This window comes from Myotis myotis, unplaced genomic scaffold (assembly GCF_014108235.1).
Source record: "Myotis myotis isolate mMyoMyo1 unplaced genomic scaffold, mMyoMyo1.p scaffold_m19_p_7, whole genome shotgun sequence".
NCBI lineage: Eukaryota > Metazoa > Chordata > Mammalia > Chiroptera > Vespertilionidae > Myotis > Myotis myotis.
Genome location: NW_023416379.1, coordinates 20843953 through 20860551, shown reverse-complemented (window position 1 = coordinate 20860551; position 16599 = coordinate 20843953). Strand labels below are relative to the sequence as shown.

The window sequence follows — 16599 nt, the reverse complement described above, 5'->3', positions numbered from 1 at the left end:
CACATATATATCAATAACTGAGATTGATCCACAGCACCTTATGTGTATCTATTTGACATCAGGGTTTATTTTATAAAATGAAGTAAGCAATAATTAATCATTTTCTCTATTCCAAATTCCTTTCTATAGTCTGGGAATTCTCTGATCCTTAAAAGTAGGAAGCAATACATTTTAAAATTAATCCAAGTTTAGAGTCTTTGGGGGAACATGGATAAATTTCTCAATTTAGTTCATATTTGTGTTTTGTGCAAATTTTAAAAAATCTTAATAAATGGTTTTACTTTCTAACTTATTTTCATTTTTGTTAAAATTTGAAGATCTAAACTATGTCCTAAAAATGGATGAATTTTATAGTATCTAAATTTACAAGGTGAACTGCAAGGAACAAGGAGCCTAGAAGGAAACATCACAACTCTCGGATTTCCTAATGTTTAAAATAATTTTAAGCTTTTACATTTAAATGTATTTTAATGTGTTCACAGATATTTTCATTTTTTCCTATGATTATAAAAAGAAACAGCTGGGAAGGATGATTGTTATTTAAAGTAGTCATAATGAATTCTGCCCTAAAAATCCAATGCTGTCTTGTGCTATGAGAATGGAAGCAGCATAGAGACTGGGATATATGGGTGGGCAAACCTTGTTAATTCCTGTAGCATGGAGGAAATCCTCAATTTGGTGCCACGTCCTAGTGCTAATGCTTTTGACTCTGTGCTAACATATTACACCAAAATCTATGGTACACGGTATGTACTCAGTGATGGTGCATTCTATTCATTTATTCACATAGTTTTGATGTCTCATTGAGGAACCTATTGTCAAAATATTTAGAAGTTGTCAAAGGAAAAAACGAATTGTTTTCCTTGGTAAGCACATTATGAATCACTCAGAGAAAAGGGACATCCTAACTTATTCTTTCCAGTGCCCAGGCCAAATTTTGAAAAAGAAGATTGATAACCAGATTGGACAGGGAGCAGAATTCTAAATGAAAGAAATTATGTTAACTGTGTGCCTGGTACAGGATTTTCTATCCAGTTCCTGCTTAATATAATATAACCCTGGCCTCAAACATGACTTAAGGAGCCAGTGGAGAGTATTCTTTAAAAATATATATTTTATTGATTTTTTTACAGAGAGGAAGGGAGAGGAATAGAGAGCTAGAAACATCAATGAGAGAGCAACATCGATCAGCTGCCTCCTGCACATCCCCTACTGGTAATGTGCCCACAACCAAGGTACATTCCCTTGGCTGGAATTGAACCTGGGACCCTTCAGTCTGCAGGCCGATGCTCTATCCACTAAGCCAAACTGGTCAGGGCCAGTGGAGAGTCTTAAGAAAATATTTAGAAGACCTTTGAAGCCTTTCGAGGACTGGTTGGAGATCATTTTGAGCCTCACCCAGTCACTGAGGAAATCCTGCTGCTAAGTCAGTCTTGGTAATGGAATCATAATAGAAAACATCCTATATAATAAAAGAGAAACATGTAAATTGACCGTCCCTCTGCTAAGCTCATCAGCCAATCAGGAGTGAGCATTCAAATTGACCCAACAAAGATGGTGGGTTAATTTACAGACACAGGTGCCGGGCAGAGAGAAGAGTGGGAGAGCCGGCAGAGAGTGGAGTGACTTGGGGAACTTGGCTCCCCAAGCTGCCAGACAGAGAACAGAGAGGGAGAGCTGGTGGCTTGGAGGACTTGGCAGAGTGGGAGGCCATGGGACGGAGACAGAGCAGGAAGGGAAAACCAAGATTGTGAGGAGCACCAGGAATTCTGGGAATAGTAGTTCTGGTGGCAGCTCCAGGGCCTGAAGCAGAAGCCCAGAGCCCAGGGAGCACCAGGAATGCTGGGAATTGTAGTTCTGGTGGCAGATGGATCTCCTAGACACTAGAGCAAAGTGAGCCTGGAGCAAGTTACTGTTGCAGTGGGGGATGGAGGGAAAGCAAAGGTGAGAGACATAAGTAAAATCAGAGTGTCTAGGAAAAATTAAAGGGAAGATATCCTAAAACTTCCAGGAAATCTCCACCAATAAAGCAAAGAGAAAAAAAATGCCTCTATTATTCTGTGAGCAACAAACCAAACTGGGTTAGGGGTCTCAGACAATTCGCTCATATGATTGCAAAGACAGAAACTCCCCGATTGGAGAGGGTGCAGGTTAGGCTGAGGGACCCACCTCCCTTCCTCCCCCCTGCCCCCCTCTGTGCACGAATCTTCGTGCACCAGGCTCCTAGTATACTTTATAACAGACGTAGAGGTTGTAAAAGCCTCTTGATATCTTTTGAAAGGTTCTCTGTTAACAAAAAAATTCTGCCTCCCTAAGACTTTATAACTAACAGTACTAGAAAACAAGATTACCAGTTCAACGAAGGGTCTTTTTTATGCCAAGCACAGACTTGGCTAGGTTTGAGAAAAAGCTTAATTAGGATCAAATTTACTGGCCCAAGGATGTGAGCAAGTAGAGCCCACCGGAGATGTGCATCCAAAGGTAGCAGGAAAGAGCAGCTCTGGAAAAGGAAAATTAGGGAGTGGGTAGAAAGGGAACATCTGGTAGAAATGGGGGAAATTGTCTAGCTTCTCCAACTCATCACAAGATACAAATCTATAATCCCTGGGCTGCAGGTCTCCTTTAAAATTACCTGAGTTTTGACAGGCCTGTTGGCTTGCGACTATATCTGCATCTTATTATAGAACAGTGGTTCTCAACCTGTGGGTCGTGACCCCTTTGGTGGTTGAATGACCCTTTCACAGGGGTCGCCTAAGACCATCCTGCATATCATATATTTACATTACGATTCATAACAGTAGCAACATTACAGTTATGAAGTAGCAACGAAAATAATTTTATGGTTGGGTCACAACATGAGGAACTGTATTTAAAGGGCCAGAAGGTTGAGAACCACTGCTATAGAGCCTACTGCAAACTCTGCCCACAGTGTATTAGTCTCTAAACTAGTGAAGACTACTAACTAACCAAATATTATATGTTCTTCAGAAGAACCATGTTAACAAAGATTCCAGCTTTCCAGAGTGTCACATGGGTATTTCCCTACATTCTTTGCAGTACTACAGACTCAGAGGGTCTCCGGCATAATCTCACTGTCTTCGGTTTGTTGAGTCATGTAGTCCATCACTTTGACAACTAGGAAACACATTTCTTCAGGGATCCACTAGGGAAGCCTCAGAATCCCGCTCCCCATAGTCTGGCCAGGGTTTGCAATAGAAGAGCATGTCCCTTCACCTAATGCCAATTCTTCCACGTGAACGTCATCCATATCCCACACCTCAACTTGTACCTCAACCAGAGTGAAGCCCATCCCTTCTGATGTCTTCCACTGCTCCCTCTCCATTCTGTCTTTTCTCATAAAAAACGAAAGAAAATCAACCAATTTCCTCACCATCAATTTCCCTCTCTCCTTCCTTTCATAACCAAATTTCTCAAAATGGTACCACGTTCACCGCCTCTATGTCCCGTCCCCTGGATGACCCTCCAACCCCCTCCGCTGATGCTGCCACCCCACCACTCCTTCAAAAAGGCCTCACTGAAGCTCAACAACATTGCTGATCCCAAAGGACAGCTTCAGACTGCACCTTACTCATTCGGCGGTGATTAGTCTCTCAGCCACATCCTACATGACTCCTCTTCATATTCCAACACACTGTCTATTTTCAGGTTTTCAATGTCTAGGTTTCATACTTGCTGTCTTTCCTTGAATTAAGCCCCTATGAAGGGTACTTAGCACTAACTTATGTTAAGTTTTCATGCATAACTGTTTTGTTCATCCCCAAACCCCAGGGCCTACCACACAGAGGCATTCAAAATCTATCTTTTGAACAAATATTTTAAGTTCTAGCACTTTTAGTAGGAGTCGTTATTCTAGCAGTATTTCTTTAAGCACACTTTTTGTTCACAACTCTTCAATTTCTGCAAACCCACCACGTTAATTGCTCACAAATTCTGAAGAAAAATGGCCTTAGAGCAATTGAAAAAAGAATGGTGATTATACATGACGAAATAAGGTAAAAAAAAAAAAAACCCTAGAGCTAAAAAATCTCTGGAGGTCATCTAATACCACCCACACTCCACGCAAACATTGCTGGTCTGCTGTAGAGAATATTGAAGTCTGAAAATGATTACTTAAGGCTTAATAGATATTGGGTGGCAGAGTTGAAGCTAGAATCCAGCTGCCCATCCAGGGTTGGTTCCAATGTAATGATGATATTTTGATAACTGACCACTGGGGCTGGATACTGGCACAAACACTGCATTTGCAGTCACTGTGCCTTTTTCCCTTGACTGCTTTGATTTAAAACTTGATCACACTTCAATTCTGCATGGAAATGGAGCTCCAAATATGGAATCAGCCCTCTTTTGAGCACTTTGTATTTGCAGAACATTGTGTTGGTGCTTACGGAGGATACGATGATGTGTGAGATGCTGTCTAGTCCTCAACAAACTTGAAAAACAAATGAGAAAGGAAAAGGAATTGCATACTTCCAGATGTAAATAAGCATGAAACCCAAAGATCTGCAGGGAAAGAGTGAGTCCTAGAAGAGAGAAAATCTTAAGAAAGAAAGAAAAACTACTCACTGAAATGTATTCATCCTGGATGACTCGTTATTCCCAAGGTCTGGGTCATGTGTGGGCCTGAGAGTGGTCAATGAGGTATTTTTAACTGTGGTGTAACAAAAAGAGCAGGATAAGACTAAGACTGAGTCTCAGTAAAACCATGATTCTCAATAGGTAAACATTTATTCGAAAGTACTTATTGGGCCCTGGCTGGTGTGGCTCAGTTAGTTGGGTGTCATCCCATGCACAGAATGTCACTGGTTTGATTCCCAGTAAGGGCACATGCCCAGGTTGTGGGCTCAATGCCTGATAGGGGGCGTGCAGGAGGCATCCCATCGATGTCCTTTTTCTCTCTAAAAACCAATAAGAAATATTTAAAAACAAAACAAAACAAAATTTATTGGTATCCTATGTGTTAAAAGAAAGGGTTTCTGTCATTGAAGGCCTCCAAGACACCGGAGGGAGAGACAACTGCATGAAGCCAATGATTCGAAGAGTGCGCTCAAGGCATAATGACAGCATAAAGGGGAAGCATTCACTGCTGCTTGGATGACAGCCAATCCTATACAATTCTAAGCAGGTCTGCCTTATAAAATTCCTGAATTCAAAAGAGGGTAGCCCAGCTAGAGATATATGCGCCATTTGATTTGCCCAACGAGGTACAGACCATGGTCTACTTGATTTGTAGTCTTTAGCCCAGCACTTTATCTTTCTCCGGTGTAACAGACAAACCAGTGACATGTTTCCCAGTCTGCTCAGCACAATGATGGTGAGAGAAATGGAATCATATTCTACGCTCTGCTTGGTTACTGATTAGTCTGCTTCTTGGACACAAACTATTCATAATTTCAAACATGGAGTTCTTAATGAACAAATAAAGAAAATGGTCAGCCTCAAAGGAAATGCAACAGAAAATTAAAACTGAAGCAAATTCATTTGTAATTGTAAGAGATTTTAAAGAAAACCTTAAGAAGTACAGAATTGAGCCCATTGGCAAAGTTGATTCATTCAAATGGCCTGACCTTAACAATTTGAATAAACCAAGCAAGTTTTCATATAGCCATTCTCTAGGATCTAGTCCTTCTTACCTACTCCACAACAGATCTGCTTCTTTAAGGGAGCATACCATTAAAAATGCAACAGCAAACCAGTTTGCAATGTAGACTCTTCCCTGAAAGCCACCTCTCCCCGCCTCCACAACTTACAGTGTGAAGGTGTGTGTGTGTGTGTGTGTGTGTGTGTGTGTGTGTGTGTGTGTGTGTGTGTGTCTATGTGTGTGAAGCATAGCTAGACCTGGAGGTTGCTGCTTTTATTTACTCAGCGGGTATTGAACTCTCTATCTGCTAAATATGTTCATCTCAGTGGGAACTCCAAAGCACAGTATTAATTCCCTCCCTAAATAATTGTTTCCAGCATCTGAAAGAGCAGAACTCAGCAGCAAAGAGAAACACTGCTTATAATGGAAGTGGGAGCACATTGATGGAAGCTGGAGAGTCCCCTCAGGCAGTAAAATACAAGCCATGGCTCGTCTCACTTCTTATAGCTCCAACTCAATTTTGTGTTGCACATAATTGTGCTGTGCGCACAGCCTGCGCTGAATAAACCTGTGATCGTTTGAAAGGTCAGCAGTTTTCCAGGGAACAAGGAAATATGCTGCTAAGGCATTTGATGATCTCACCAGCACTAGAATGCACTCAAGTGCCCAAGTAACAAAAAAAAATTTAATTAAAAACAGAATCATTATGTTTCCCTATGCAGAGACTAAGGGAATTCAGTAGTGAGGTGAGTTTTCTCCCATCATGCCTCTAGAGGACATATATTTGAATATTCCCAAAATAGAAATGGCAAATCAGAATCCAAAAGCTTTAAATAGATGCAGCTCTTGTTGTACATAAAGGAAAACAGCATTTCAGCAGTGTCGCGTTACTTCTCCACTTCTTTCAGCACCACAATATGCTACCAACCTACGTTCTGCAGTAGCTCAGTCTCTCCTCTCTTCTTTCTTCATCTGGGATTCGGGATTCAGCAAAGATAAACATTCTTTCAAAAATTATAAGTGAAAGAACTCAGAATTGAATGGGCACATACTGTAAGATTCCATTTATGTGCATTTTGAAAAAGATAAGAATATAGAAGCAGAGGACAGATAAGTGGTTGCCTGGGGGTTCCGGATGGAGGAAAGGTCTGAATAGAAAGGGCGGCTTGAAGATATTCTTCGGGATATTAAAATTATTCTGCATCTTGTCTATGGTGGTTATGAGAATCCATGCACAGTAAACACTTATAAAGCCATACACCAGAAAAGTAAATTTTGTTGTATAGAAATGTTTCAATCGGTTTAGAAATTGAGTGCCTATTTTGTACCAATATGACAATGAGATTCTCCTTGCTGGATTGTCAGCCTCTCAACTCTAGACTTAATCAGCATCAGTATGCCATTATTACTCCAGCATTTTTAGCACTTGTTATGGCATTATTATTTCCAGCATCATTACAACATTGTTACGTCAACGTCATCTAAGTCTCTTAAGTAATATGACACAAACTAAAGTAATTGATGGTTGGTGTGAACCATCCACTTTTCCCATTTTCCTGACTTTCAATTTGTTTCTCTAGCTTTGGGGCCACTATTTTTAAATACACAACTAGCAAGATACATAACTAGCAAAACACATAAATAATAGAATTTTTTTGTTATCATATACCAAAAAGGTAGGTTTCACCACAAATTCTCTTCATTGTTCCTCCACTCTTCCTTCCTTAAAACAATAACCAGAAAGTTCATATGTTACCAAACTTCTTAAACCAATATTCTCTGATAGGTAAAAAAAAAAAAAAAATGTATCTCATTATTGTTTTAACTTGTTTAATTATTAGTGAGGTTTGTATCTTTGTGTATGATATATGATTTGGGCCAATCTGGGATGAAGATCTTTTCTCATGGCACTCGGAGTGCTCAGAAAACTCTTCAGTGGGGTATGGGCTCTCTGCTCCCCTCAAGCCCAAACAAGCCCCACCACCATGTCCACTCTTTCAGATGGCCTCCAGGACAGCAGTAAAGGGTCACTTCTAACCTAGGCTGGCCACCTCTCTGACACTTCCTCCAGAAATGGGGCAAAGAATTGCCCTACTCTCAGATTCCCCAAACTTAAAGCGGGGAGGAGTCCTAGCATTACCCCAACCAGAGCGAGGCAGGGGAGACATGGAGGACATGGTATTGCCCACACCCCTCCTCGGTATCCAAGTCTCCTTTTTCCCCTCCCCATGCCCAGGTTTGGGGCTCTTATCTGGCCTGGACAGAGGTGATGGAAGCCTAATTCAGTCAGTCACCTTGCTGCAACCAGTTTGTTGGACAAACAGGACAAAGGGGACTGGTGGCATTACCCCAATACAGCTTTGTTTCTGTTTCCCCATCTCTGTAAACACTATTCCGTGAGGGTGATCTCCTTCACCCAGATAATTTTAGGGTCTCTCTCTAGGATTATAGACACCTTCCATAACTGGCTCTTAGTGTTTGATATTTACATCTCTGCCCTTGAGAAGGGAGTATTTCTACCTCTCCCCAGTTTGACCTCTAACCCCTGCTGTCTTGTCCTTGTCCATCACAGTGACTCCACTTATCCCCCACATCAGATTCTGAACTATTCTTGTGTAAATCCTCCACAACCTATAATTAATGTGATGTATTCATTTTCTTCTGTCGATTTATTACATTTCTCTGCATTTTCATGAGTCACTTAACTCAGGCAGCCACCTTTCTCCAGGTTCCAGTTGAGCCCTGAAGGAACAGCTCTTTCCCATTTCTATAGCTTAGCTCCTTCTATCATGCCTCTTTGGGAAAATTAATATTGTTTGTATATTAACACATTTCTATATTTCTAACATATCTCTAATATTTCTTATATTAAAATATAAAATCCCTACATCTGTTTATTATAAACCTTTTCTCTTAAACATATGATGTAAAATATTTAACTTATGTTTTTATGAAATGAACAAGAAATAATCCTATTATTATATTACCCAATAATCATATGTTAAATGTCATTATTTTAGAATTTGGAGGTCATCTTTTTTTTTCAATCTCTAAGTCTGCCCAAAGAATCCTATAAACAAAGAAAAAATTTTCAACAATGACATCACTACCAATACAACTGATCCTTTCAGCCATTTTCCAGGTGCACTAACTCGGTGTTTTGACCCACATCACATAAATATGCAGGTGGCTCCATTTTCCTGTTTTTATACAGGCACCTGATAAAGTGTGTCAAGAGCCCCAGTGAGCATGTCCTCTTTAAAAATATTTTTTTATTAACATCAGAGAGGAAGGAAGAGGGAGAGAGAGATAGAAACATCAATGATGAGAGAGAGTCATTGATCGACTGCCGCATGCACACCCCCCCTACTGGGGATTGAGCCCGCAACCTGAGCATGTGCCCTGACTGGGAATAGAACCGTGACCTCCTGGTTCATAGGTTGACATTCAACCGCTGAGCCACTCTGGCTGGGTAGCATGTCCTCTTTAAGACCTCAATTATCTCTTGATACAATGGGCACAAGAAGGAGCCTTTTTAACTCTTTTATGTGCTATGAGAGCACTATTTAATAGTGTGCTCCCCACCCTGGGGTTATGTTGCCTCCATCTGGAGGAGATTTGGAAAATTTGGGGGGGGGGGCATATTTAGTTGTCACAATAACTGGAATCTGCTGCTGGAATTTAGTGCTTGGCAATCAGAGATGGTTACATCCCACAACGAGCAGAACCGTCCCACACTACAGAGAAGTGTTCTATTCAAAATGCCAATTGTGCCCTTTGTGGAAATAGTGCTTTAGAGAAGTGTAGCCTGTATTAGTCAGGGTTTTTAGTTGCAAACAGAACCAACTTTAGCTAGTTTAAGTGAAAAGGGAACTTTAGAGTAAAAAATAGTCAATAGCTCACAGAATCCCCAGAAGGTCCAGAGAATCAGCCTGGGAGGCCAGGCAGCAAGAAGAATGCCCATTACACTGCCAGCTGTTCCAGGGGAACCTTGTTGGCACTACCCTCTGCCAGTGTGCATGACCTACAGAGGGTATGGGATCCCCAGAGAGCACCTTTGCCAGATGGATTTATTCCCTGCAGGGTCTCCCTCTTGCTTGGTGGAGCTCAGGTCACATAACTGAACTTGTGACACAGAAGCTTGAAAAGGTGAGTTCCTATCTCTACCTCGGGACCTCTACCCTGGGGAAGGAGGTTTACAATGTAGGAAGCATGTTCAAAAGAAGCTGGGCAGTCACTAGTGTGACAAATGTCCAGGAAATCTTTAAAAGCCCTCATCACATCCCCCTCCATAAAGATACTTTCCAAGTGTGGACCTGATAAAAATAGCTTCCAAATTTGTCTTCCAGAATCTTAAAAATATGTAGTCTCTCCCCACTTTGCATATCCATGCTATTTTCTTTACCTCAATTACCATATCAGATATTTTTTGGACTGGTGCATACATATAACTTCTGTTTCTTTCCTCAGCATTGTAATGCCTGTCTAGCTATGAGACTCATTTCTTCATTCTCTCACCTCCTACAACTTTTAATATCTTACATGAGCATTTACCAAAAAAAAAAAGACTTAAAAATTATCTTATAGATAACATATATCTTACCCATAATTTTTTTTAAATATGCAAAGAAACTACAGTGCACTTTGGTTCAAAGACATAATCATGATGATATTGTGCCACGTGGTTTGGGGAAGGAAGTGTAATCTGAAGTGTAGTATCAATTTGTTCTGCCGTCACTTAAGAACAAGAGCTCCATGTACAATATAGCTGCTTAAGCTGACAGGACTACAAGCAGATGGGTCAAACAATATAACAGATGTATACGGGGACAGTGTCATAGGATAGTGGCTTTTCAAACATAATTTGAACCACTAAAGGGAGAGGAGCATTAGTGTACTGAAGACAATGAATCAATTTCTCAGTGTTATTATTCCTATCTTTGATGCTATAACCAAGTTCCATGGCCTTCCAACAAGTGCTTAATGATGGGATATGCAGGGGAATAAATGTCACAGTTTACATCTTAAAATGATCCTAAATTTCCTGAACTTATTAGTTAAATTTAATGATACAGGTAGTTTTGAGCATATTACACTAGAGATGATATTAGCACCTTCTTTCAGCTCTCAGAGTTCCTTATTATCCCTGAGACAGTGATCCAGGAAAGAAGTGCTGTAGATAGTGTCAGAATTTTAAATCACTGACTTAGAATGAACTGCTCTAATATTAATTTTTACTATGAATGAAATAATCCAAGAGTTTCTCTTGTTAGCAATGTGCACTGCTATCAAATTCACATAGGGACTTAGAAACTATTTTTAAGTACACTGGATTTATTTTTTTATATATATGAATTCTCTCTACCTGCAAAAAAAATTGGAATTCAGGAATGCATCTATAATTTGTTCAAGATAAATTTATTAGAGATGAGATCTGAAAGGGATGAAAACCATGCATGCTGTTAGATTACCCATTCATCAATTTATGTTTGTAGATACTATAAGTTGTTGTCTTTAATTATAAAATGAAATAAATTCATTTGTTACATAATGCCATAGCTGGTTTATACATCTGGGATGGAGTGCAGAGAAGCAAACATATCTTATTGGTCATATGTCTGAAATGACATTTAAAATATGAAGTCAAACTGCTTTAATTACCTCCTTATGGGAACATCTTGCTGCTGGGATGACTGGCACATTGCTGTTTGGAGCGAATAGTTTGAATCTTAAGAATGCTCTAGATATAAATCCAGTATATCTCAAAGGCCTATAGTTGTTTAGACTGAGAAATAGATTCATACAATAATAACCTAAAACTCAATAAAGTAGGACTAAGTTAAAAGCTGACTGACAGAATCTTGTTCTGTTGAAAATATTTTTTGATATCTCTTAAAATATTCATCTAAGATCTACTATTTTTCTAGTGACTAAAAATGTTGGGATCTGGTTATAAATGTGAATACATGCCACTGGGGTTTCCTTACATGAAGGTGACAACCAACACAAGTGAAACAATGTAAAGTCTTCTAGAATTCCTACCCTGTCATTGACAACAGATCCCTTGGAGTGGTCCAGTCAAGAAGGCCTCACACCTGGCTAGCTAGCTGAGACGGTGGCATCAGCACAAGTAGCACCCTGGCATAGTCACAAAGAGTCCAGGATCCTTGGAAATCACCCGGCCCTACTGTTTCAAATATTAGATTGGGAACTGAAGCTCAAAAAAGTAAATTGGGCCCAGCCGGTGAAGATCAGAGGTTGAATATCAACCTATGAACCAGGAGGTCATGGTTGGATTCCCGGTCAGGGCACATGCCCAGTGAGGGCATGCAGGAGGCAGCTGATCAATGATTCTCTCTCATCATTGATGTTTCTATCTTTCTCTCCCTCTCCTTCTCCCTTCCTCTCTGAAATCAATAAAATATATATATATTTTTTAAAAAGTAAATTGGTTTGTTCAATATCACTTGTCAGAGGTAGACCCGGGCCTAGAAGCCAGTCTGCCTCCTGGACCAAACCAATGTTCTTTCCTCAACCATGAAGTCTCCCTGTAAGAAAACAAGGCTTTAGCATACAGTGCCAATTCAGGGCAATATATTCTAACTATGTGACTCCACAAGGAATTATTCTAAGACTCTGATTAATGGGGAAAGGCCATTTTGACTATTTCAGATCCCAAACTTAGATTTTGAGAAGTTAATGTCTTATTCATTTTTTTAAACGGAACCATGAACAAAATTTGTTTTATTGTGTATTTTCCATTATCTGTGTAAGCCTGCTTAAATGAAGATTTGATTGATAAGGATTAGAATCTTTAATCCCTAAATTAGATATCTGGGTTTTTGTTTTTTCAATTCTATCTTATCAACTGACTGCTCTCAAATATGTTCATAGAGCTGCAGAGTTACCAGGGAGCTGGCTTAGTCCAAAGAAAATGACTTTCCCTTTGTTACACATCCTAAAGTTGTGAGATGTATTGTACCTGGTAGAGAAAGGAAGTGCATTGTGGGAAGAGTATGACTTTGAAGTAGAACAGATCCAAGTTTAAATTTAGACCTACCTTTTATTAGCTTTATAAATAGCCATTTAGCTTTATAGCCACTTAACTATTTAGAGTCTACGTTTCTTAGTTTCCTATCTGGAAAACAGTACAGTAACTTGCTAACATGGTCACTCAAGGGAAGGAAGGTAGTAATATGCCTAACTCACCTGGCACACCTGGAAGCTATGATTCTTAACTAAGGTAACAGTAAGACATGTAAACCTAGATTGGAAAAAAACACTTCCTTAGCCTTTCAAATTGTTTGAAATGTTGGAATAGCTCCTTGAGGATAAATATACTTATAGATATACTAGGAGCCCAGCGCACGATTCGAAATTGCGAGGCACGGCCCACCTTCGAGTCGCAGGTCTGGCCCTGCCTCGCTCCCTGGGCCCTGCAGCAGCCACGGCCATTGCCGGTCTGGCCCTGCCTCCCTCTCTGTACCTTGAAGCAGCCGTGGCCGCTGCTGATCAGGCTCTCCCCCAGCGTAGGCACACGGAAACCCCAGACGCCCCGTCCCCGATGCTGTGCGCAACCTCCTCCTGTCCGGTAGACCCATTACGGGGTCCCGGTTAATTAGCATCTCTCTCTCTCTCTCTCTCTCTCTCTCTCTCTCTCTCTCTATATATATATATATATATATATATATATATGTATGTATACTGAGAAGTGCTCTCTCTGAAATGCTGTTAACTTAGATCTTAGATTATGGGACGGTGAACATAGCTCTGGAACTCTGAGATGGAGTCCTGGGTTGTATTCAGGTCCAGTTCCTCCATAGCAGGTGGCTTGGATAAGGCACTCAATCTCCTTGAGTTTGTTTCCTCATTTGAAAATCAAGGCAACTCCCCAAATATCTCTGCTTACAGACAGTAAAGCCCTCTTTCATTGAAAGAGGGGTCATGATAAGCAACTCCCAGGTCCTTGCATCTGGATGGACCTGCTTTCATCTTTGCTAATGTCACTTCAGTGACACGTTCTTAGCAGTTTATGAGATGCTATTCAGATTTTCTTTGCACTGAATGTTGTGTGGTTGATTCTATGTGAAGCTGACTGATTTGAAGTGATTAAAAGTCAAAAGTTGGAGGCGCTCTGACAACAGTGCAGTCTTGGCATGAGGGATAAGAACATCCAGGTGAAGATGCACTGAGACTATCAGAGCTCCTGTCTGTGACTTCATTACACCAACCCAGACCCAACAAGTTCCAAGAGAGAGAAAATGAGGAAAGGCAACAAGGGAAAACAATACATTTATTAAGAAGCATGAAAATGCAAAAACTCATTTATAAATAAATGTAGTATAATTTACCCAGTGAAAAAATAGCTAAAATCCAGGAGTCAACTGGATTTTATATTTGAAATGATTACATATTTGATCTCCAATGATTTCCCCCTCCATCATGCTCTCTTAGTTGCAGCAATTTTACAATGACCATAGAAAAAGCTGTTACCAATGATTATCATACAAGGGGAAATTTTTCAAGAATTTTCTTTAAAAATAAATCAGTGCAAACAAATTCAAATTCTAACGGATATGTAAGACCTGGGCTTATCTTCAGAAAAGTAGAAAATAAAAATCCCAAACATTTATTCATTAAGAAATGAAAAGGCATACTACATTTTGATCATTGAAAAATAATGCATATGGATATTATAACACGTTCTTAACCAGTGATTGCAATAATTACATTTGTAAATGTTCATTCAAGTACTAGTGGCAGTATTCAATAAACATTCAAATTCTCACTAAAAGTAACACTAGATATAGTCACATGTGGACAGTACTTCTTTTGATCTGCTACTACAACAAAATTTATGTCAACAGGAAGCAAGTGACCCTTAAAATATTGTCTTTTTTTTCTATAAATGATTTTTCACAGTCTGCATATTTTATCTGTGAAGACCCCAAGACATTTTACAACAGCTAATTAAGAAAGTCCTTTTAATAAAATAACTTGATATTATAGAAACAAACAATACCAAACACAAGTGTAGCTTTAAAAATAAAAACAGGGCAGAATCGGTTTTCTTTGGCAAGAAGTTGTTAATTCCTTACCAAATGTTGGTGTGCATAGTAAAGACACTATCAGAACACTTCTTTGGTATTTACCAAAGAGCCATTTAGTCAGCTGAAAGGGCTTCATAAACTATGGTACCATGATAGTAATGTAGAACTCATGTTAAAGTTGCACTGAAATCAACATCGTTTTCTTGATTATTGTTGTTAATGGATCTTCCTTCAAAAAGCTCCCTTCTAATTTTGGCCTGAGTCTCAGGCTGGAATAAAAGTTCTTTTATCTGTTTCACTTTGGACTTCAGAACCATCCTTTCTCTCTGCAAAGCTTCATTAATTAAGTCTCGGATTCCAATAGGTCTCTTGCCTACAGAAAAAAAAAATTTACAATACATTTTACATACAAATGCCAATGAAAAACATTAAATGTGGCACACCAACTGATCAAAAAAGGGTTAACAAGAAACCTTTAAAATGTGGCCCACATCTTATAGAAAAGGTTGCATTTTGCCAAAAATATATTATTTACCTGAAACAAATTGACTGTAAATAAAGTTCACTCCATAGCGACCGCATACATAGGACAAATAAAACATTATGGATTGTGAATAATCATTTCAACAGTGATTATTTGAAACTTAGCACTTGTTAGCTGTGTGTATATTTTGGCCTCAGATAAGGTAGTCAAATGCCCTGCTACACAATATAAATGGCAGTATTCCAGTTATGGCAAGGCCCCTTCCACGGCCTTTGAGTCCATGAGGCATAACCCAAAGTCCCCTCTCCCTTGGCCATGGCCCAGGGCAAGTGAAACTTGGGCCATTCTTCGTTCATAAATTAATTTCCTCTGCTAGTCCCAGCGCTCCATATTTCTTTTGTTGTGTTTCAGAAGTGCAAACACACTGATCATGAAAGCATTAGGCAACCTCCACAGATTGGACAAGAGACACTCAAACAGCACATTGCAAATCAGTCCACTGACTCAGCAGAGGGGAGCAGGGATGCTTCTCACGGAGCAGAGGTGCCTGCCTGCATTTGAGTCTCATTTCCTGTTGTCATTGTCAGTGCCATTCCTATCAGCCTCTTCAGTTTTCACAGTGCTCCCATCCCCTGGCTTGTGTTTGTTCTGTGTTTCTTCCAGATACTGCTGGACAGCCTTGAGCACTGCGTTCTCCACCAGCCTCTTACTGAGCTTTACCAGTTCAGCATCATCAGGCTCACCTCCATTCTTATCACCTACATTCCACAACAGAGAAGAGAGGTCACTGAGATCATATTTCCATAGAAACTCAGCATGCAGGGGCCGGCTAGTGCAGACAGTGAAAAAGAGCAAGTGTCCTTCAATCTGGTCAACTCAATCTATAAATCCAAGAATACTGAGTTGGCTTTTCATTTGGTATTTGCAGAAACAGACTGCCTATTCTTAAAGCCTTCAGGACATAAAGTAGTTCATAAGCCCCGATCTGAAAATACTCTACCTATAATGCTGAAATTTCCTCATTTCTGCATGGAATTTTTGTTTTTCTCTTATTCAAGGCCAGTTGTTATTACTGAAGTTCATGTGCCCACCTGGAACCTCAGACATGAATTCACCAACTAGACCTATTTCTGTTTCTCCTTCTCTACTGCCAAATGCCAAGTAATCAAAATTTGCCTATCAGCTAACTACTTAAGATCAGTAATTTTAAAATGTTTGTCCTACAGGTTGGTTGTTAATAAACTCTTAGCACTCCTAGGAAGACAAAGACAGTTACTACTGCTATAAAATAAGCTTATAAAGCTAATATTCTTTTTAATCTCACTGTTATCACTGGAATTTAAAAAGTAGAAAACTCTCGCCCTAGCCAGTTTTGCTCAGTGGATAGAGCGTCAGCCTGTGGACCAAAGGGTCCCGAGCTCGATTTTGGTCAAGGGCATATACCTTGGTTGCAGGCTCCTCTCTGG

The 16599-nt window shown here is 39.8% G+C and overlaps 1 protein-coding gene across 5 annotated transcripts in view; it reads right to left on the bottom strand.

Annotated features, from left to right (window-relative positions):
• Positions 1–4565: 4565 nt before the first annotated feature.
• AKAP7 (A-kinase anchoring protein 7) overlaps positions 4566–16599 on the bottom strand; it is a 101868-nt gene continuing 89834 nt past the window's right edge. For 3 of the 5 annotated variants that reach the window (XM_036317857.1, XM_036317859.1, XM_036317862.1), the window contains one exon: positions 15029–15891. In XM_036317857.1, the coding sequence (XP_036173750.1) occupies positions 15698–15891 (194 nt within the window). In that variant the 3' untranslated portion in view covers positions 15029–15697. The other 2 variants (XM_036317860.1, XM_036317858.1) reach the window with 2 other exon arrangements.